General features: G+C 41.8%; 1 protein-coding gene across 1 annotated transcript in view; it reads right to left on the bottom strand.

Moving 5' to 3' along the window:
• Positions 1-23,249, bottom strand: part of LOC142407045 (protein ELYS-like) — a 49,120-nt gene that overhangs the window by 21,320 nt on the left and 4,551 nt on the right. Inside the window, exons 2-17 of the mRNA XM_075496041.1 lie at positions 21,560-21,686; positions 20,090-20,343; positions 16,265-16,445; positions 15,259-15,466; positions 14,742-14,858; positions 13,940-14,024; positions 9,042-9,192; positions 6,032-6,164; positions 5,763-5,944; positions 5,263-5,324; positions 4,159-4,287; positions 2,834-2,924; positions 2,658-2,747; positions 2,355-2,495; positions 1,465-1,569; positions 603-696 (exon numbers count right to left, since the gene is read on the bottom strand). Of these exons, the coding sequence (XP_075352156.1) occupies positions 603-696; positions 1,465-1,569; positions 2,355-2,495; positions 2,658-2,747; positions 2,834-2,924; positions 4,159-4,287; positions 5,263-5,324; positions 5,763-5,944; positions 6,032-6,164; positions 9,042-9,192; positions 13,940-14,024; positions 14,742-14,858; positions 15,259-15,466; positions 16,265-16,445; positions 20,090-20,343; positions 21,560-21,680 (2,144 nt within the window). The 5' untranslated portion in view covers positions 21,681-21,686. The remainder of the gene's footprint in view (positions 1-602; positions 697-1,464; positions 1,570-2,354; positions 2,496-2,657; positions 2,748-2,833; positions 2,925-4,158; positions 4,288-5,262; positions 5,325-5,762; positions 5,945-6,031; positions 6,165-9,041; positions 9,193-13,939; positions 14,025-14,741; positions 14,859-15,258; positions 15,467-16,264; positions 16,446-20,089; positions 20,344-21,559; positions 21,687-23,249) is intronic.

Raw genomic sequence — 23,249 nt, forward strand, 5'->3', positions numbered from 1 at the left:
TCTCATCTAATCCAAGGCATATCGCCTATATGCTACTAAGCTAGTCCAGGAAAGAGAGTTGACACTCGCAAGGGACTTTTACCCAATAGCCAGTAGAGTGCTAGGTGTGCCAACCGCACGTAACTCTGCCTATCTTGTTAAATTACACAAATGTACTTGTGAGTAGGAGATTCAGGCCAACACAATTATTGCCATCTATTACTAGTCCATGAGAGAGATGGGGTTTTTTTTAAAAACATGCTTTCTTCTGTGTCCTACACAACTGTTCTGTGATCGCCGTGCTTTGCTGAACTGGAAATGACTGATCCTGTCCTAAACACGTGATCTTTTTCAGTAGTAACAAATTATACAGATTAGCCAATGAATTAGGCACGCTACAAAAAAATGATGATACCAAAAATGGTACTAAGCAGAGGTATATGTAAACATTTTAACCCAGGAAAGTAACCTCTGTGTTCAACAGAACACATGCATCCCTGAAGTCAACAGCATTGCTGGCAAATGCTTTAGGCATAGCACATACACCTGTTGATATAAAAGCCATTCCCTTCCACTTCTGAATTTGCAGGGGAAGTGTTCCAGAGTTTTCCAGTAAGTCTTACCTTGATAAATGCTCAAGCTTCTGTCGATGAGCAGTGTAGTAGCTCTGAATCAGAGGATAATTGTAGAAAGGTCTAGACAAATGCATGTCGTCATCTACAGGCAATAAAGTAAAACCAAGTTAAGGACGTAACGTCACATTTTTAAACTAAAATTGTTGACTAAAAAGACAGACGATCATACAAGCTAAGCATCACGAAGCCTCCCACTCTGAAAGAAGCCAATCCTGTTTCTGCCTTTGCTAAAAGAGATGTAAGACACAAGACTCAATTCCTTCTTGTCTCAAGTGCCATTTCAAGTTTACAGTTGATGTAGCATTCAGAACAGGTAGCGGAAGCTGAAGTTCACTATGAAAAAAAACAATTCTCAAAGGGAATGGTTTTTTAAACAGGTCACGTGAGCATTTGTAAGACAATTAAGGCTGACAATAGGGTTTATAATCCATCCCAAGAAAGAAGTATTCCCAAGGTGTATTTTTTCCTCAAGCAATAAAGAAAAAGTTCCAAACATGCGGGTAATGCTTTTACTGTAAAAGCAAGCGTTCCAGTCTTTGTTGTTTTGTAGTAATTTGTTTAAAAGCCCAAGCATTTCAAGCTGGGGACACAAGCAACTCCTTGAAGTCAGAGCCTGATTGCTATTTCTAAGAAACATCCAGGAAAGAAACTGCTCGCATTATTCTACACTACGCGTTTGAAAAACCTGTAAAATCTCAGTTTCGCCAACGGAACTTCAGCATACGCTCTCACTGAACTAACACGACTTGTTATGGACGAAACATTTACAAAAGCATGGCTAAGCATGTGTTCGTAGGAACCGCTTACTGGATAGTCCCTTTGTTACAAATGCATTACAGTTTATGCTTACCTAAACCCTCTGGAAGGAGGCTGGATCGACAGAACCAGATGACCACTTGTGCATACAAAGAAATGAGGCTAGTTACCACCTGCTTATTTGTCAAGTCTGCAAAACCTGAAAAAAGGCACAAGGTGATTTTTCTTATGCGATTCCTTTCATTTTTACAAAACTCCCTCCATCATACCAAATACAAAGTATAAAAATAACATGGTAGAAACCTTTCTCTTTGCATTTTTCACTCTGGATCACTTCCTTGTTTGAAGGAAAAGCCCACACTCAGCACCAAAACAAAAAGCAACCCCTACAAAGAAGCAGATTCACTAAAGATTCAAACAAACAAAAAAAAACGAACAACGCCTCAACTATCAAATGCACTCATGAATAAGACATCTGTTTTTCACCAGCAGAGATTGTTACTGTAGCAAAGGGGTATTCTTTCTTCCTCAATATGCCAAGAGCAATTTATCATCTAAAAAGTGGTAGAAACTCAGGTAACTTATTTCACAGCTTACTCATTTATGCTTCCTTTGTATTTTTTAGTCATTTGCAATGCAATAGTTGCATGCAATTATAAATTGCTAGCTAAGAATGAAAAAGAATAATTTTCAGCATTACCACATTCAGTCGGTGTAATTTCAACCCAGTTGCTTCCATAGCTTCTTGCTGAATGTAGCCTCCCCTACCCCCTTGCAGGAACTCCACAGCAAACTGTTTCCCTGAACTCCACGCACATTAAGTGGTAGTCCCAGCTTCTCAGATGCCAGCCCCTTCTCCCAGCTAAATGTCACTGTCTTCCAATCATCACAAGCAACAATAGCTCATGTTTCCACAATTACCACCCAAGCCTAATTCCAAATCTCAAGAAAACATTCCAAACATTTAGCAACACTATTACAAACCTTTTTCAGTAAGCTCTTGTGCTTCTGTTAGAAAACAGTTTAAGACTGTGCTAAGGTTGCTCAAAAGCAACTGGCAGTGCTGAAGAGACTGCAATGTCTGCGGGTCCATGAAGTTGCAAGAGCCATCGAACAGCGGAACACCTTTTCAAGAATAAATATTAAATCATTAGCCTACAGAGCAATTCCAGACTTTCAAAGTGCACTTAAAGAACTGCGTGCAGTGACATGTGCCAGCAGATCACTGAATAAGCTCAGTTAGAAAGAATGATTTTACGTTTGCAGAATGACTACACTGGTACTCACATATTTGGTCAAATTCATCTTTTGTATAGATCACTTTGTTCCACGTCCACTCAAGAACAAACCGTAAATTAGCAGCAGAACTTGGCCGCTCTTTAAAAAAAGAGAGCAAAAAAGAAGTGAATCAACAATTTCAAACTAAAAAGTTTACAACAGAAAAACAACATAACAAGTACTACCTTCAGATGTCCAATGTTTAATGCATCCAGTCAGAAGTTCTAAAGACCCTGTCTGGACAGCAGCTGACAATACCGCTTCTAACTGCTCCTCCTAAACATAACAGACAAAAGAAAATGAGAATCTTACCTACTTTCAGTACCCAAACCATCAACAGTAAAGGTTTGTTTCTAACGCTATACTCATTCCGACACCACAAAGTCAATTAGCACACACGCAACTAATTCCACATTCTTCTTCTTAATTCTAGCCGCAGGCCGGACTGCTTGGCGGTCTGAGGAACACATTACACTTTTCCCCTGACTTTTCAACTTACTGACGGCCAATTCTAACCTGAGTTGACATCAGAACATCTCATTTGAATGTAAGAGTCTACATCAGGCTTGCAAAATCAACAGTCTAGGGGCTAGGCCAACTTGCCAAGAAACTGAGTTTACCTACCACGCTGTGCAAAAGCGTTACTTGCCCTAACACACCGCCACAAATCTGGTGAAGAAGCCAGCAGACGGGAAGATGAGGGCAGTGGGAAGACTGCTCTCCCCCTCCTGCTCATTGCTCCACTGTATGATGGCTAGCTAGCTGACCATTTAGCTTAGATCCTGCCTGGCTGAAGACGGGCTGTTCACCACAAAGGCTCCATCTCTCTTGAAACTCTTCAGGTGGGAGGGAAAGGTTGGTGCACTGCAAATGGAAAATCTATGAAAGAGCAGGGTGTAAATTGGGCTAGTAAAAAAGCACATTGGGCTACTGTAGCACACGGCAAAGGCTACAGCAGTGAAGATCTGCTTTGAGAGGCTGCAGAAGAGCCTGCTGATGAAGGGAAAAGGAGGGGAAGCGGTGATGAAACTGTCAGGTGGAGCTGGCAACAGTAATTGCTTACCACAGCCCACTTCCTTGGAAGCAAAGGATCGTGTCTAGCGCAGCAAGCCGACGTTGGCAAGAGCTCGCGTCCGAGTGAGACACCCCCATCGTCAACTACTGCACTGAACCTAATGCTCTGAGAACCTGACGGCGATGGAGGTTGTTCTGAGGGAAAGATGCTTTCTGTTGCGCGTGACCAGCACTGGCTGCACGCTTCCTTGCGCGTGTCCGTGGCACAGAATTAATAGATGGGTCTCTAAAGACAGATCTATTAGGGCTGTTCCCAGTCACACTCAGTACTTTGGATCTAAGAATACTATTACTTCTGCTAACTAACGGCAACACCTGCATTTCAACGCCACTTGCAACTAATATGAAAATCAGATTATCGTGCCTTGTAGCCTCTCCAGCCCTGTCAGACAAGATGGATGTACTTGATTCCTTTGATTCCCTGATACGCACTCACCTGACTCAAAGTGGATGGTTGGACATCAGCTAGCCTTGGAGACAGCAAGCCAGCTACAAGACACCTATTGTAGCTGTCATGAATGGCTTCGCTTATTGAAGGACCAGATTTCTTTAAAAAATTCAAGGTCTGAAACATCAATCACAAACTACAGATTAAGACAGCATTATAATTCAATCACTAAGGTTCTGGATTACCACTAAGAGAAATAGTATAAGTGTTCACTTAAACTGTCAGAAGGCTTGCATCAGCAATATGCTTTAGGTTAGCAGCCTGACTAAGCATTACTATGCAGAGTCTTAAAGACGGCAGCAAAACTAACAGTTACGGTTCATAACAAAAATCCTGTAAAACAAAACATCAGCTCTTGCAAGGCTTAATTAAGTGTTTTCGAGTCAATACACAGGCCTTTCTTTTTCCCTGAACACTGACACAAAAGACATTCTATATGAGCTAAAACTAACACGCAACTTTAAATCACACTTTGGAAGACCCTTGCTATGCTGCTTTGTGCAGAAGCTGATTTATGCTGCAAATACTTAGTGAGCTGAAACTTAGTTCAGAATTATTTGTTACAATCTGTGCAGTGGCTCCGAAGCTGTGATTTGGCCAAGTTTGGGAGAAAAAAAAAATCTCATTTCTTCTTAAACGGTTCAATAAGTTTTCATTTTCTCCATTCTGTCCTCCTTTTTCAAGCTAATCAGGACAGAATTTCATTCCGTCCTCCTTTTTCAAGCTAATCAGGGTTCCAAACCCTAACTCAGGACCTATGCAGGCAGTTCTATGCAGATGGGTAATAAAGTAGCAGCAGCTTTCCCCGACCTCCACAACAGTTTTGTTCTTGCTCCTAGAGCAACCTTGTATTCCTTTCCAGACATGCAATCCCCGATCGTGCTTCAACAGGAGACAATGGTAGGTTTACAGTCCCAAGAGCGGAGCTAAAACACTACCATTTGCACAAAACTGGCAGGATACAATTGCAATTATGCGTGTGGATGGGCAGGATGAGCATAAAATGGTCTCTGGCACTGAAAGCAGTGCAGTAGAAAAGGTAGAAAAGGTACACCTCTTGACATTCTCAATCAAGATACAGTAAAAGATCACCTCCTTCTGGAAGCCGGTGCAAGTCATATGAACAACTCCGGAGGTCAGCAAGCACGTACCATCTGCAGAAACAATGAACGTTTGGCAACATTCCACGCTCTCACAGTTATGTTATGACCTGTTTACATCTTTTAAATAGCAGTATCTGGAAAGATATAACTAAGCGATCATCACATCACTTACTTACTTACAAACTTTTTTAAAACAAATTACTGTGTGTAGAAATTTCACCTCTAGTGCTGTTGAGGTGCTGTGCTTTGAGCTTCAGTTCAAAGGCATTTCATTTTATAACCATCCCCACTTCACAGGCTACGTTACAAAAGCACCAAAACCCAAAACTCAGCAGACCGCCACATATGTTTCACAAGATTAAATACTCTGTTAGTACTCAGTTAGTAATCAGAGTTGGGTTGGGGGGGGTTGGTTTGAACAAGTGAACTAATAAATGGCATTTGACCTCCATTTAAGCTTATCTCTATTAAAAGCGGTGAAACACCTACCAAAATTATAGGTGCTTGGATGAAAAAACTGCTCAGGTGGTGGATAAGAAGGAGGAACTCCCCGACTTAGGCTCCGCTCATGTACCAGAATATCCAAAATGAGGTTTGGAGAAGTCACGCTTATTACAGCATCCAGTGACCACAACGCAAAATAGGGGCAGTCATGAAGGAATTCTTCTGGCCTTAAAGAAAACAAGTGCATAAGCTAAACGCTGACTTTCAAATGAATTCTTTGTAGGGATATTGAAAACAACTTAATAAAAATCTACCTTAGTGAATCTGGCATTTGAGCATGGTACCAGCGATTAATGTCAAATACACCCAAGTAAGTAGATGGTGCTCCCTGACCGTATGTATTCACTTGCCAACTGAAGATTGATACGCTGGTGTCAGGAGATATTACTGTAAAAGACAAGACATTGCTTCTTATTTGTAGAAAATACGATACATCTGATATTTTTACACCACCACTTTCTGGTTTGGCTGAACTCTGTTCTATCACTCATGAAACACAGCCCTTACTAAGACTAATTTAAAACAATTACGGAATAGCAAACATCTCTGCGACAGGTTTCAGTCCTACTGCCCCTTTTTCTTGGTCAAATTGTACCCGTTCTAAGCCAAATCAAATACACAATGATTAGCTAATTCAATTTTCCATACATGAAGAGTTGATCAAGACTTTTAGCTAAATGAATAGTTTATCAAAAAAGTTATGCTAGGAACACATACACTGCTACTTTTAGAAAGCATACAAATAATTATCACATACACTTGGATCACTCAGATGGCATTATTGATTTCCAGATTTGACTCAATTACAAGTTTTCAGAGTAGCTCCTTTCCAGCATATTCAGAATGAAAGAACACAATTATCACACTAAATAAACAAACAAACCCCCAACAAACTGGAAATTGGAATAAAGATTTTGACATAAAACATTCACAAAGTTATACTCAGTAAGTTCTCTCTCTAAGTGGAACGGTCTGTCTTCTCTGGGGAGAGCGCATTCTCTAGATGTAAAGCAAAGTATGTGGTATATCAGTTACCCGAATAGAGTAAGGAACAAGAAGGCGGTTGGTTTGGCAAAATGTTCCTCTGCTCTCTGTTGCATTCATCATTACCATTTGGGGATCCTCACACACTTAACTATGTTTCATTGGCAACTTCTGAGCCATTTCAGTTTTGTTAGCCGCTCAAACTGCCTTTGAAGATATCCATTCTTTTCATAACTCAGAAGACAGCTTCACTGCTAGCCTCAACCCACACCCAACAGAAGCTCATGTGTGCCTACAACTTAACTTGAACAGATTCTGGATAAAAGCTAATTAGAAACCATCAGAAGAATTACAGGTAGTTCTCCATGCCTCATACTTCATAAAAAGGAGACAGAAAGGGGTTGTTTTGAGTTTTGGTTTTGGGGTTTTTTTGGGGGGGAGGGTGGGTGGTTTTTTTGTTTTTAACAAGTTTTTAGAAGGCACTCTCCTCAGAAACATGACACAAGTGGAGAAAATCCAAAGGTGTTTATAATAGATTTTGACACACCGTTGACAGAGGATGGCATCACAAAAACAGATGGAAGTTGCCACTTCAGGACTAAATCAAAGCTAATAAACAGAAATAGCCTAGAAAGATCATGCAAGTGTCTTCGTTGTAACATCAGACATAAGTTAAGGCCCGTAAGAAGAGAGGGAAGGCAAATAACACAGTCAAAACAAAAGGCTAGGAAAGTTATCACTGCAGCAGGCTCAAAGATCTGGTCAGAGCATAACTGAATTTGTAAACCCAGAGATGTATATTTAATTATTGCAAGATAATGAAAGACATCTTAAGAGTTTGAACTGTCTATACGGACAAGGAAAGCTATTGCTTTAAGAACTCGTAGGTGTAGGAACCCAATAGCTTTAGAGAGGAAAAAATGGACAGGCAGGTCATAGGGTCATAGAATCATTTAGGTTGGAAAAGACCCTTAAGATCATTGAGCCCAAGCATAAGCTGAACACTGCCAAGTCCACCACTAAACCATGTCCCTAAGCACCACATCTCCACGTCTTTTAAATACCTCCAGGGATGGTAACTCAACCACTGCCCTGGGCAACTTCTTCCAATGCTTCATAACCCTTTCAGTGAAGAAATTTTGCCTAATATGCAATCTAAACCTCCCCTGGCGCAACGTGAGGCCATTTCCTCTTGTCCTATCACTTGCTACCTGAGAGAAGAGACCAACACCCGCCTCGCCACAACCTCCTTTCAGGTAGTTGAAGAGAGCGATAAGGTCTCCCCTCAGCCTCCTTTTCTCCAGGCTAAACAACCCCAGTTCCCTCAGCCGCTCCTCATCAGATTTGTTCTCCAGACCCTTCACCAGCTTCGTTGCCCTTGTCTGGACATGCTCCAGCACCTCAATGTCTTCCTTGTAGTGGGGGGCCCAAAACTGAACACAGGATTCGAGGTGTGGCCGAGTACAGGGGCACGATCACTTCCCTAGTCCTGCTGGCCACACTATTTCTCATACAAGCCAGGATGCCATTGTCCTTCTTGGCCACCTGGGCGCACTGCCGGCTCATATTCAGCCGGCTCGCGACAAACACTCCCAGGTCCTTTTCTGCCAGGCAGCTTGCCAGCCACTCTTCCCCAAGCCTGTAGCATTGCACGGGCTTGTTGTGACCCAAGTGCAGGACCCGCCACTTAGCCTTGTTGAACCCCATACAATTGACCTCGGCCCACTGATCCAGCCTGTCCAGGTCCCTCTGTAGAGCCTTTCTACCCTTGAGCAGATCAACGCTCCTGCCCAACTTGGCGTCATCTGCAAACTTACTGAGGGTGCACTCGATCCCCTCGTCCAGATCATTGATAAAGATATTAAACAGAACTGGGGCCAGTGCTGAGCCCTGGGGAACACCACTTGTGGCCGGCCGCCAGCTGCATGCAGATGCAGACATAGGTTTGAACAGGGAAAAAAAATTCCGGTAACATTCCTAAGCAATGGAGAGAATGATCTTATTGTTCAAAGAGGACAGCCGGAGGAATAAAATGACTGACAAGCATTATACAGATGACCCCACCATGCATTGCTATAGCACGTCAGCAAGCATAAAACCAAACCTATGTTTTCCTTTAAAGAAGTCCCACCTAACTTAAGCACCCAATTTTTTGTTTTAAATAGGCCCAACAAGATAGTCTATATGGACATTTAAGACTGTGGATACAGAACAGCATTCCTTGCTTAGATTCCAAAACCATTCATTTTAGAATAGCCAAACACGGACATCAGAACAAACCTTCATTTACGCTATCCTCTCTGTCAACATGGTTGCGGAATTTTTCTATAGTCTGACAGCTGAGTAATTTGGTATTGCTGGTCTGCCCTCTCAAGGGAAAGACTCCATCCGTGAGATCTAAACTGTACCTTTCGTCACAGTATTCCAAACCCTGGGGAAAAAATAAAAGAAGAGAGAAAAGGTCATTTTGAGACAAACACATACATTCTACCTAAATATGATGAATGTCTATATCTAACATAATATACATGTTATACTGTATATTTCTCATGAGCTTATTTCTGACAGCAAATAGAAACTTGTCTTGGTTTCAGCTGAGAGAGAGTTAATTTTCTTTATAGTGGCTGGTATGAGGCTATGTTTTGGATTTGTGCTGAAAACAGTGTTGATAATGCAGAGATGTTTTAGTTGTTGCTGCACTAGTCAAGGAATTTTCAGCTTCCCATGCTCTGCAAGGTGCAGAAGAAGCTGGGAGGGGCCACAGCCAGGATAGTTGACCCAAACTGACCAAAGGGCTATTCCATACCACATGACGTTATGCTCAGTATATAAAGCTGGGGAAGAATAAAGAAGGGGGGGCCATTTGGAGTGATGGCGTTTGTCTTCCCAAGTAACCATTACACACGATGGAGCCCTGCTTTCCTTGAGATGGCTGAACACCTGCCTGCCCATGGGAAGCAGTGAATGAATTCCTTGCTTTGCTTTGCTTGCGTGCACGGCTTTTGCTTTACTTATTAAACTGTCTTTATCTCAGCCCACGAGTTTTCTCACTTTTACTCTTCTGATTCTCTCCCCCATCCCACCAGGGGGGAGTAAGCAAGTGTCTGTGTGGTGCTCAGTTGCTGGCTGGGGTTAAACCACGATAAAACTACATCTGACATGCAAGACAATTAAGTGTCAAATCGTAACGGGCAAGTTTGGCTATAAAGGCTTTGTACCTTTTCAAAATTTAGCATTTCCCTAACATTACTCAGTTCTAAACATGTTTTGCTGAACTCCTTGCAACATCAAGGTTTCTTTATCAACCTATATATATCTCTACAAAGAGGTATCTGACATAACGCAATACATATGCATGCAAAGCTCTTTGCTCCATGTCTTGATTACAGAACTGATGAAGTTAGAGAAGTCACAGCATTACAATAGTTAAAGCTCTGTCGAGAGGTATTATCTATAGGCACACCACTAGAGTGAAAATGCATCTTTCTGTAGTAGCTATGAGAACTTCTTACTGATTAACAATCTTCTTTCAAACCAGCTCCTCCTCTAATCTGGTCAGAGACTGATGGGTGAAATATCGCTCAGTTCCTTCACCAAGCACAGCCAACAGCGAGAGGGGAAAACAGACAGGACGTGGGATGCACGTGGGCAATGCATTCAGGATCACAAATTACTACAGAGTCAGCAAACTATTTTGAGATATACAGAAACCCCGACAGGATTCTGCTGAACCTCTGATACCACCATTCTCTCAGTAAGCATTAAATGACATACCGTCTTCCCAAATACAGCATTTGTTCAAACTGTCTACCATCCAACATATGAACGTGTGTATTGTGGACAATAAGCAGCACGACACAATACTTTCTCATATGATTTGATATGATACATCTAATTCAGGTAATCTGAGAAGAGACAAGCTTTCTCTTAACCGTTCTAGAAAATACTACTAATAAATATCAAGGGTGGCTTGGGGGGGAGGTCTTTCACTACTAAAAAAAAAAATGCTAATATTGGCTCTGAAGCATGAACAGTCCATTCTATTTCATCAAGTAACTTTGGAAATAACAGACGTGCAGAGTAGATAAGAAAAATCTAAACCAACTCTTTGAAAAACTATCATGAAGCATAAGCAAAGAATCTCATTTTTATTGTAGAATGAATAATCACTACAAACAAATTTAATAAAAGATGTCCTGAACAAGTCCACCATTTCAAAAGACTATTTCATCAGACACAGTACTAAAACTCCATAAACCTGTCAGAGATTAATTTTAACAGCTAGAAATTTCAATTTTTATTCCCAAATGAAGAGCCAGTCCCTCCCAAAGTTGGGGCAGAGGGGAAGGGGAAAATAATATCAAACAATTCCTGCCTAAGACAACTCCTGAAGCAAAACAGTCGAGATTAAATTTTCCACACTGGGGCAAGCAAATCTAAGTTAAGGAACTCCACTGTATGGAAGATGTTAAGTAATGCCTTTACTGAGCAGTAAAATATGAAGGCAGTTTTCAAATGAGGGGCACTGGTCAGACTCTGATGTGAAAGCAGAGACTGTACACTCTGTCCATCCGCAAGCATTGTGCAGGACAACGGTAAAGACGTGCTCCGTGACCATGATTGCATACACTGGATTTAGCAACTGCTGAGATGGTATAAAAAAGATCTTTGAAAGCATAACTTAAACGTACCTTTATGTTTAATTACTCGAGCACAGACTTCAACCAGCCTTGAAGGCAATGCAGACACAAGTTTCACGCTCATTTATAAAAAAACAGTGCCACGTGTTCCAAAAGGCCTGTCTGTGACTTTTGACCACCATACAAAGTCAAAGATGCGCTGTTTCATCTTTGAAAGCCTCAAGTCTGGTTCCTGGAAAGTTAAGCACTGCTGCAGTAGACAAGTCTTTCAAGCTCCTATGAACTCTCTTCAGTGAACAAGGGTCAACAGGAGATTCCTCCTTGTTTACTCAAACTTGGCCTGGCAAATGGGAACAACTCTTAAATCTTCCGCCACTGAAGATGGACAAGAAACTTGACTCAGACAGCCATGTGGGCAGACAGCCAGGTAGTACTGGCCAATTTGTGACTACAAGGAAGTATTCTGAGACTAAAAAAGTCCTCTCTAGAGCACAGATCCTGTCCTAAGGCATCTCTTGGGGGTTCTTTTGGGGGTTTGGGAGTTGGTTTGGGGTTTTTTTTGGCAGTAGGTGATAGCAGGTCTTGGTATGAAGCTACACGGGGAAGTGGCTCATCTGGAAGCTAGCTGAAGCAGCTGCCTTTTCTCCCCAGAGGGTCCAGCTGTGTCGTTCCCTCTTCAGCTACCTTGTAAGATTGGTTCCTGTTCCAATCCTCCACAACACTCCTCACAGGGAAGCAGAAAGAGCAAGGGAGTGAAAGATCTCAAATCCAGAGGCCGGTGCCTGACACCTCTTACAACCCTGTGAATGCATCACTGGTTGCACAGTCTGCAGAGGGTTAAAAGTCTTGCATTAACTACACCACAGCTTTCTCAGGTGGCAAACACAACATTATTTAAGCACTTTGTGTGCTTTTTTCTAAGAGCGTCACCTGGAATTTCTAGTAGACCCATATTTAAAAGCTGCTGAAACATTTCAGGTCTCTGAGGTGAAAAATGACACTCGGCACATCTTATTCAGGAAAATAAGATGACCAAGACAAAGAATTGCTGAATAGTAAAAGCTCCCACATGTTAACATTAAGGTCTTGAGACAGAACAAAGTAGCCAAAGAGAGAAATGGATAGAGACAACTGGTTTTGTTCCAAAGCAGCACACAGTACAAGGTATTGTCTTTGCCACTGCAAAAACTGTGGCTACAAATACCTTTTCAAAGAGGATAAAGCAACACAGAAGTTCAAAAACGAGAAAACTGGAGAAAGATTCAAGAATCTTCCTCCTATCCACCTGCCAAAGTACTTAGAGCGCTGCAAGAGATGAAGAAATGAACTGCAATGAAAGCCCTTTTAGAATTAAAACACCCAATCAGGGTGCTCTGCTCCTCTAGAGCACTGTATATTTATGTCATAAAAAAATTGCACATAAAGAGATGACATCCATATTTAGAACGCGCCCATTCACTTGAAGATATTGATACCTTGTCATCATGATAGATAATGCATTTTAAAGAAACACCACCTTTTCCAAACACCTAACCTTGCTCTATTCAAAAGCAACATTTACAAATGCGGAAGGAGCTTTCCTACGTACAAGGGAAAAGGTCAAAATCTAAACTCATTCCAAAAAATCAAAACGCACAGTCCCTATAAAAACAGAGCACCACGACACAAGAATCACCCCGGTTTCATTCCACACCTATTGTGGAGAATAGGCAAGAGAAAGTCTCAAAATAGGAGGAAAGAATTGCTCTGAAATAAGATGACTTTCCCCTCAGAAAGATTTTGGAAGAGTTTCAAGCATACTACTGAATAGAATTATACATTATACGAATGCGTCTTATGTCTGTTACGTAGCTGAGAGATAACGATACCTCATGTGTATTTTAAAGACAACATCTTTGGAGCCAGTTCTAAAAATGTATGCATCCTCTTCGGACCAAATCATACCACTGTTTACTGTATTCGCGTATTTTGCTGGCTTTCAGAGTACACTTCATAGGTAAGCCAGCCATAAAGTAGAAAGGGTTACCTTTATAGCTACTAGGTTGCAGGATCAACACTTAAGAGACCTTGTAGCTACATTTCATTTGAAGTCCTGCTGACAGAGCTCAAAAGAAAAACGACTATAAAACCAAAGATCAGAAAAGAATCAAGCTATATGACCGTATTTTAAGAAAGGGAGACAGACAGAAGCTTGTTCAAGTCTGCAGTGTGGCTAAAGTCTTCTCCTCCTCCATGCCATTAATTTGGTGTTTAAATGAAGAATAATTTTATTTGTAAAAGCTGCTTCCTCTTCAGGAATTGATAGGGGCTCTTTGCAGATGACTCTAGTTGGAACACACGACGCTGCAGTAGTATAAAACTGTATGACTCCTTTTCAAAAAGCATGGAGAAAGGCCGTGCCCAAGAAGACTCAGCAAAAGAGTATTTCTTTTTAGTCATCTCTGAATTTTGGTGGTCAATATTACCCCTGCCAACTTCACTGGTACTCACTCAGAGAAAATTACTATTTTCATCCTTTTGCATACATGCACATCTTACCTCATACATGACTTGTCCTGATGCCAAGCGTTTTCTGTCACCAAATGCTAACTGCAACAGATGTAAACTCACAACATCACCTTCACTGAAAAAGGTATAAATTATGAAGTTTGATTACAAAGCTGCTTTATAGTCCTCGTTATCCTTTTAGAACATCTAGACTGAAGTTTTCTTAATAGCATGCTCTAGCTGAAAAGAAAAGCAGTACTTCCCAAAACACGATCATTGGTCACATCTAGCCCCTAGAGCATACAGGAGGAAATTTGGACACTAACAGCTTCAGGGGCAAATGCGAACCATACTATCTGAAATTTTTAATATGTTATATGGACTAGAATATCAGCTGAACTGGCTCGTGAAGACTCCAAAGGCTGCTGAAGTTGGCACAAGGTAATGGCAATACTGTCACCTCCCCCCTTGAGGGGCAGCAGGCTGTTATATCGGCACGTTTAGTGTTCTAGGTCTGCAGCCTCAACTCCTTTTAAGGGTATTTTAATACCACGGTGCAGATATCAAACAAATCATGAAGCACTCGTCAAGAAGCAAAGGAAATCATTTCAGAACGCAAGCACAAAGATATAGCCACTCTTGCTTTGCCTTCTTTCAGAAGGTAGGAACTAGTAGGTCCCTCTTCACGTCTCTTAAATCCTGAAAAAATTGCATTGCGAGCTTAACACCTTCCGTACCTGAGGCAAGCTCCTGCACAGCTAAATAAACAAAACAAATGTACATGTATTAACTGTATGTGAACAAATACAAAAAAAAATATCCATTCGGTGGCTTCTAGTAAATGTCAATTCACCTTTCTTGCGTAGACTGAACAGCCCACAAGTAGCAACAATTGCGAGGATCATTCTCAGGCTCTTGAAAAGTAACAGCATAGACAGGAATCCTTCCTCCTTCCAGCTGAGAGTGGTGCCTACAGGTTTAAAAAAAAAAAAAAAACACAAGTAAAAAGAAAAAGAAAAGAGGTGAGCCTGACCACTTTCACTGACCACTACTGATGGAACAAACTGTCTTACAGAACTCAGCTCCATCACATCCTAACTGCTTGACATAACCCAAAGCAGCATGCTTTCCACAACTCCTCCATCCACAGGCACTATAAGGAAAACAATCCAAGTCCACTGGGGAGAAGGTGGTCCACTTAATCCATCTATGACTTAGGAGTTATTTCAGAAGAGGATTTCTACACATTCCAAGCTTATACTCAACATTTCCATCCCTGAAAAAGTTCTCTTTAAATTCACATTCGTCCTTAAGCAAAAAATGGAGAGCCCTGCACCTCCAGGCATGGCCAAGTGCAAAGGCCTACTTACTCCCTCTTCAAAGTTTTCATATTCCATAGCGACAGGTAGCCATCTGAAAAACCCACAACGAGCTGATTGCTTCTGCTTATGTAGCACAGGGTTGATACTGCTGTTCCTGAAGGACTTTGTAATTGAAAACAGAGATGTCTCCCTTCTCTGGTCACAGTTTCTCTTCTTTGTGGAACTTCAAAAGGAATTCTAGTGGCAACTTCCAGATCTACACACACAAAACCACGTGGTAAATGAATGCGTTATGCCATTTAGGTTGCATTTTAAACACTGACGTGACAACAGGTATAATCTAATTCTACCGTCCCAGGCAAAATACCCATTTATGCAACACTTTTTTTGCTATTTCCACTTTGCACGAATTCAAAGAACATCAGAACTCTCTGACTGGACAGGTTTTCTCACTCGTAGTTCCAAACCAGGTACAAGTGTGACCTTCATAGACAAATTCTCCTTGAACTCCCTCAATCAGGAGGTTGGGCCTCCTGAATTGAGGCATAAGCTATTTGAAGTGGCATCAACTCCTCAAGCCACTGCTGTAATAGCCAAAACAGTGTATGCCATCTGAATACACAAATTAGAGATTTCATTCATCCAAATGCATGCGTTTTGATGAGTTGGATTTATTTTAAAAAACAAACCTAAAATTTGCCTCCCAAGTCAATTAACAGAAGCAGAAGAACATTCCCAAGAAATAGGGCACCCCTGGCACAACTTCCTATCAGGCAGCTGCACTGACTCAGGTGGTGACGTTCCTACACCCCACTGGCAAGAATCACAGCGACATGGGGATCTTGGTGGGAGGGGGGCATTTATAACATTAGAGGGACTATTAAGCCTCTCCCAGTTTTAATCAGTTCAGGACTATACGATGTCAAACCGCCACCTGTCATCCGTAGTCATAAATGTCTGCGCACTAGTATCTTCAAAGCGGGATGCGGATTGTTTCTTTAAAAGACACAAGTTTTCTTACTTTTAAATTAAAGTATCAAAACTGCAAGCTTACCCGATGCTTCTGTTTCATTCTGACTGCAGGACAAATCATCCAAACAAAGGTCAACCAGAAGGAGATGACCAACATCTGTAGCCACTGCTGCCACTCCAAAGAGCCATCGCAGACTCTGATGTAGGTGCCGAGTGCTCACACTGGCTCCGCCGTGATTAGTTATGGCTTCTATAGCCGTTACCTGCAGGAAAGCTACAAGTTAATATTTAAGCTGTTTGACAAGCTAGATAGAAATCACTCAAAAGGGAAGCCAGAATTAGCCCATCAGAAACAAGAAAGTTAATACAGGGTCATAAGGCTTAAAAACAAAGCATTGCTTCCAATTCTGTCAAGAAAAAAGAAAAAAAAAAAAAAGCCCTGTACAAAAATCTGTTACTGCCTCCCATTTCCTAGATTTCTTACAGTTATTTAAGTGAACTAATGTCAACTTCAAGTTCTCCCACCGCTCACAGCCCATCAGCACTGTGATACAGTCTATGCCTTCTTTGCCAAACAGCTATTGGCATAAATCAGGGCTCTAAGTCAGACAAGGCAGCGGCCAAGGTGCACGGTAGACACACCAGTTCCATGGGAATGAAACAGTTCTAGGAAGTGTTGAAGGGAGATAGGAGCTTAGTAAAAATTACGCTAGTCCTCATTTCAAATAAAACTAACAACCAGACGAAGTAAAAAAAGTTTTAAGCGCACACCAGCACTTTTATGAATGTTAACAAAGATTTAAAAAGCCAGCCGAAAACAACGGCAGCTCGGTAGATAAAAAGCTGACTCCAGCTAAGGAAGAAGCGCACACTGCTCTTGAACATGCAAAGCAGTCTGCATGCAACTTGATTACAAGGTCTTTATTAAGGCAGACCTTTCAGCACCTGCAACACATCCCAGGGCAATACGGACTGCTGTAGCAGAGATACAAGCACATGAAGACTCCTGCACTAAAGCTATACAGCAAAAGAACACAGGCCACCCTTTAGCCTTCTTGCAACATGCAACACAATGAAAACAGGAAGCTTTACATCAACAACAAAGTTTTACAGGAAAATAAAACCAAGAAGTGAGCATCACAAGGTAGTCCACTTTGTTTATGTATTTTTTAAGCCTCAAAGTTTTCTCCTCTCCCAGACCAAGCACTTGCTATGACTACACTGCCTGGCAGTCTGCTACAGAATTTACCTTTCGTCTTGGTCTCAAGAATTCTAATCTTAGAAGTACCTACAGCGATTCAGACAACTTTATTTTGTTTCAGATTTCCTAGAAATCAAATTAAATTTCCAATCTCCTCTGCTACTCGAAGGACTGTCAAAAGCGTTTTGACTACGCAAATTTTTGCTGCTCCAAGTCTTGATGACTGTTAGGAGGAAAGCAGAAATGCTGTACATATCTCACTGCAGAATTAGCCAAAGTTCAAGCGTTGCTTCTAACTTCTTTTTCTTTGAAGATTTTTTTCGTTGCACGACTGGCTCCAAATGAATCTTTTCCATTTTTGCATGCAGTCTTCCGACAATGTTTCCCGGTTTTAACACTTCAGTTTTCCATGTAGAAGCTCCTGGAGCTGCCTATTTTTCCACTGCGCTATGAAAAGCCAGTGCATATTCTCCTAGACTACTGCCAACTCATTCTGGGAATGAACAAAGAAAACTTTTCTCAGCTCACTGAATCTGAATGCTACCCTTCTGCCTCATACAAACCAGGAAAAATTGGGAAAAGACCGTTCCGTAGTTCCGAAACATACAACCAGTATAAACCAATTTAATATAATTAATGTTTTACATTCAGATTGGCTTTCACAAGAATCCCATTCAAATAATACTCCATTAACATTTTCAGTTTTCTGATGCAGTTCACATGCACATCCAGAGGGCAAGTAGAGATGCTCCCACGAAAAAAAGTTATGCCAAAATGCTTTCGAAGCTTGTCAGTTTGGGTTTTTTAACTCATTCCTTTACCCTCTGAATGACTACACATCTACCCTTACGCTAAAAGGCAGTCATACAGTCACTATAAATACCCTGTATTAATACACTAATGGCTTGACACCTTGGACCAGGGTCACTCTAAGTTAGTGTTAACCTGTACAACTTCATTGTCCACAGAAGATACACCCACACGGAAAATAGTCTGGAAAGGCAGGTGCTCATTAAAGCCTTAAAACAGTAATGACAAAAACGGCAGAAAGTGATGTCAAGAACCCATCTGCATTTTACTTTTAAAAAGAATCCGTGTGAAACACAGAGGAACATTCAGGCAGATTAAAACCCCAAATGATACACTACATAATATGCAAGTATGAGGTACAGAATAAACCCAAAACACATGGACAGTGGCCAAGTGGCTTGGTTTTGCTTACCCTTACTCCCGCTCACAACTTAGAAGTTAACAGTCCAACTCGCAATACCTGGGTCCTGTCTATGCTGATCTAACTAATCTAACAGCAAGAAGACAGGAAGCACAACAAAAGCAACAGACCAAACATGCTTGTAATCAAGAGCATTCAGGGCACAAGAGCAAAACTTCAGATAAGCTTTGCCCTTATTCCAAAATTCATAACCTTTATCACACAACAGCCAACTTTTCCCCCCAAGGCTTCTTCATATGTTCTCCTCAACCCCTTTTTTTGTGCTGCGGAAAAACTCCCTAATACAACCGAGAGTTAAAACGACATTCTATTTCAAATCACTTCTGTAGACGCAGAGGCAATAGGTGACACGATCCTTCTTGACCTTTCCTTTTCCTAGTCCCAGCTTACTTAGATTTAAGAAATAAAACTTAACAAAGCTACGTCATTTTTCACAAACATGATTTACTTACTGATTACGCGCTTATGACAGCACACAGCTTGCCTTTCCATCTAAAACTCTAAGATTTATCAGCATGATAGGCAAGCTAACACAGTGGAGCACCAGCCCAACGCACATCTTTAGAAATTACCACAATACAAATGCTTACTACTACTAATCACACTGTAGCATTCCAAACAAACAAAACTCCACCTGTATTCTAGCAAGTCAAACCAAATCACCTTATGGAAAGCTGAGTAATAAGTAAGTATTTATTTGTTGCAGACTCCAACATGATAAAAATGTAGTGAGTCTTGATGGTCTATTAACTTACGCCCATTCTTGTTCACATTAAGATCACGTGACTAGGGCACATGACATCATTGGAGTTTACGGGTTATAGAAGACAGAAAAACTTAGTAACATTACCCCAGCGTATCCCACCAACACAAACACAATTTTCAGTAAGCAGAGATTCCAGGACTTCAGACGGAAAGTCCATCTTTCAACAGTCTGTCAGGTAACTCACTAAAGGCTCTTTTCTCCTATCCTAAGTCAACACAAAAATGTCTTCTGCTCTCAAGTCACACCTGCTTGCTACTCTGACATTCATGGGAATGTGCCCAAGTCATCTACACTACAGCTGGGGAAGACTGAGATATTTTAAGGACAGTATTTCTGACAGAAATTAACCGTTTAGGAAATGTACGTTACAGACCCTTGAAAGAGGGGTTTTTTTTTTCTTTTTCACTCTGGCCATAAGAAGATAGCTTTCCATGCCTTTTTGTGGAAGTGGAGAATTAGGTAACGATGCGCTCTACAATGAAACCCAAAAACTTGGTTTACTGTCAGTAAACTCAAGCGCGAACGGTACCGTTCAGCCCAAGATTTTACATCAAGCCGCTCTTGACTGGATACTCTGAAGTGACAGTATGTTAAAGCAATATAGAAAACATACCTCCTACAAAGAGGCGCTCCAATGCTTTTCCTGAAACAGGAGTATGCAGCACCAAACAACATTAAAGCTTCATTTCGCCCATTAACAGGTACGTACCCTTCCTGGAAGAACAACTGCTTTAACCACTCTGGATATTCCAAGGTCGTACAGACAGAGAACACTTCCCTCTGCTTCTTCCAACCCAACCAGTAGTCCCGTTCTCTTCTGCCAGGAAAACTCCTTTACCACACGAACAGTGGGAGGCTGCTCATTTACTCCACTGAAACGGTACGCAGAGAGCCGCTCTCCTGTCACAGAGTTCACTACCTCAAGTTGAGGACCACACGCCAACCATGCTAGGCCATTTCTCCCTGCAAGAGAAAAGAAAGCTGACTAAAGCAAAGTTCCAACAGAGGCTTGAAAACAACTGAAAAATCACAGTCACTGCCCCTTTCCTGCAATAAAAGTGCCTAACAGAGGAAGACCGGCTTACCTAATTCGGGTCAATTATTTAAAGCCACCCATTGAAATCCTCAAGCAACACATCTTAAAATTAACCACCTTAGTATTCTGCATTTAACTCGTCATTCCTGCACCGAAGAATTTGGATTGTTTGGGGTAAAGATTACAATGCATTGATCTACAGTCTTGATACCATCTTCCGCTGGGTTTTGCTCTAAACCATCTAAACACATAGGGGAATACAAGTCTTAAAGCATACTTGAAATGTAACAAATCTAAGCAATTCTTTTCTAGTTTAGTAATTTTACTTGACACATGCCTACTTGGGGCAGGGATTTGGACTTCAACAAGAAATTATCTTAAAGCGGGCACTGCGTTAGTAAGCTGAAACTTTGGCACGTGCTGAGCACAGGAAGAATTTAACACATTTTCTTTCGCTGAACGACTTCAGACTCGAGGCAAGTATTAGCTCAGTTACCACACTTACAGTCAGGCAGATAGATTCTAGCTGGTCTTAACAGAAGCCTAGACATCCAGATAGGCACCCAGCTCTACTTGCAGAGCACCTAGAAAGTCAACTACCTCATCTGCTTAGCCACTTTCAGCAGCTCTCACTGGCTACTCAGCTGCATCCTATTAAATACTTTGGAATGCAGCGCTTAACAGTGCTATCCTCTTCCTTCTGTTTTTATTCAGACGAGAAAAGAAAAAGCAGGGCATTTTGCCTCTGTAACACTGTAGAAGAACTATTTCTGCATGTGATGTGATGATGGGCATAGAGCTTGAGCTGCTGCAAATCAATCCGGCCCCAAACAACACCATTACTTTTTTGAAAACTGCCTTTTATTTAATTAGAAATTGAGGAGGGCTCACTGACTCCGCATGTTTCAGGAAACTATTTGAATAGCACAAGATCGGTGCGGGTTCTTGTAATGTCAAAGTTTTACTATACCAATGTTTTAATATTAGCGGGTTTAATAGTTACAACATCCTTTTTGTTCTCTCAAAACCCGATGCCTCTTGACAGCACCAACCCGACACAGTTGATACTACGACCCTATGCTTCAGGTAACCTCCAGGCATAACAACTTTATACCAAGACCAGATTTAAGGGAAAATGCTCACCTCCAGAAAACTTCCCGCACAGCAGAGAATCTAGGGTTATCCCATCTTCCCCAAGGGCCTGAAGAGTCACCTCTGGAAACTGCAGCAGGCTGCTCGTCACCTGAGCCGCTAGGTCTCGCATTCTTCACTGTAAATAAAGAAAAAAATGCAAAAATAGACTCATGTCGGCCATAAATATTTTTGAGATTGGCAGAAGTTTCATCAGTGTGCACTGGATAATCTCCTATACATCTCCTGTGGCTCTTTCCCTTACAAAAATGGCACTCAGGACAGGTTTTGATCTCGCAGCAGAGCAAAAGGACAATCCTGTGCTTTTCTGATGCCTACGAGATCACCAACAAAAAGCGACACAGAGGTATTGACAAGAGAAAGAGCAGGAACAAAACCAGTACACTGAGTTCGAGTCTACTCACACGGGTTAGTAAGATGCGATCTGAGAAAAATCATCTATTAGAAAGCTTCTCAGTAACAGGTGGAAGTTTCCATTTCTTCCTTCCCTTGATTCTATACTTTATTACTCCTTGTCAGTGAATGGGACCCACATGAGCAAAGCACTGCTTTCTTCACGAGGTCTCAAAAGGAAGATATTCTACGTAGTTCACTCTTCCTGGGTGTTACACATGCTGACCAACTCAGGCACCAAACACAACCCTTGCCCTATGCTACAAACCAGTACAGCCAGCCACTTAAACGTGCGCACAAAGCGTCTTGCATTATCTCTACCATACGTGTTCTCCTGCAAATAAACTTTTAGGATTGTTTCTTCCCGCGTTGCACTAAGAACCCATTTTCCTTACAGCACAGCAGGTCACCGCTAGTTTTGAAGACTAGACTCTGGGAGCAATACAAAGTTATGAAAGGGCAATGTTTATAAACAAATACAATTTATATCCATTGGACTCCCATGGAGAAAGATTATGCTCCAAAGCCTGGGCATTGGAATCCACTACATTTCAAGTCACAAGCACTCTATTTGAGAATATGTTCCGCAGTCTTCTGCCAGCATGGAAACAACGAGCGTGTGAAACACAGGAAGCGTAAGTCAGCACTAAGCACAAGTCAACATGTTGAAATACCATTGCCCATGGCAAAGCCAGTATGGCAGGACGCTGCTGCAGCCAGCCAGCCTGACTGCTCCGCCAGCATCCACAACTAGCACAGATCAAGGGGTCCAAGTGGGACAACTTACTTGCAGTAGTTTTGTTGGGTTTGTTTTTCGGTACTTGTCATCATTTCAAAGTGACAGCGGGATGAACTTTTGCACTGCATCCAGGGGCTCCCGAGAGTCAAAAGCCCCACAACTTGACCAGCATCCTGGCTTAGTTTCATTCTAATGACTTAATGAATATGTTTTAGGGGTAACCCATAATACCAAATACTAACACAGATATACTGGGTTGGTGAATAGCATCTTTTAAATGTTTCCGTTTGTGCCCGTTGCCTCTGGTCCTGTCCCTGGGCACCACCAGAAAGTAGCCAGCTCCATCTTCTTTACCCCCTCCCTTCAGGTGTTTAGATGCCTTGATGAGATCCCCCCTGAGCCTTCTCTTCTCCAGGCTGAACAGTCCCAGCTCTCTCCACCTTTCGTCGCAGGAGAGATGCTCCAGTCCCCTCTAGCCATCCTTGTGGCCCTTCGCTGCACTCTCTCCAGTAGTTCCATCTCTCTCTTGTGACCCTGGGGAGCCCACAC

The sequence above is a fragment of the Mycteria americana genome, chromosome 3 (assembly GCF_035582795.1).
Source record: "Mycteria americana isolate JAX WOST 10 ecotype Jacksonville Zoo and Gardens chromosome 3, USCA_MyAme_1.0, whole genome shotgun sequence".
Taxonomy (NCBI): domain Eukaryota; kingdom Metazoa; phylum Chordata; class Aves; order Ciconiiformes; family Ciconiidae; genus Mycteria; species Mycteria americana.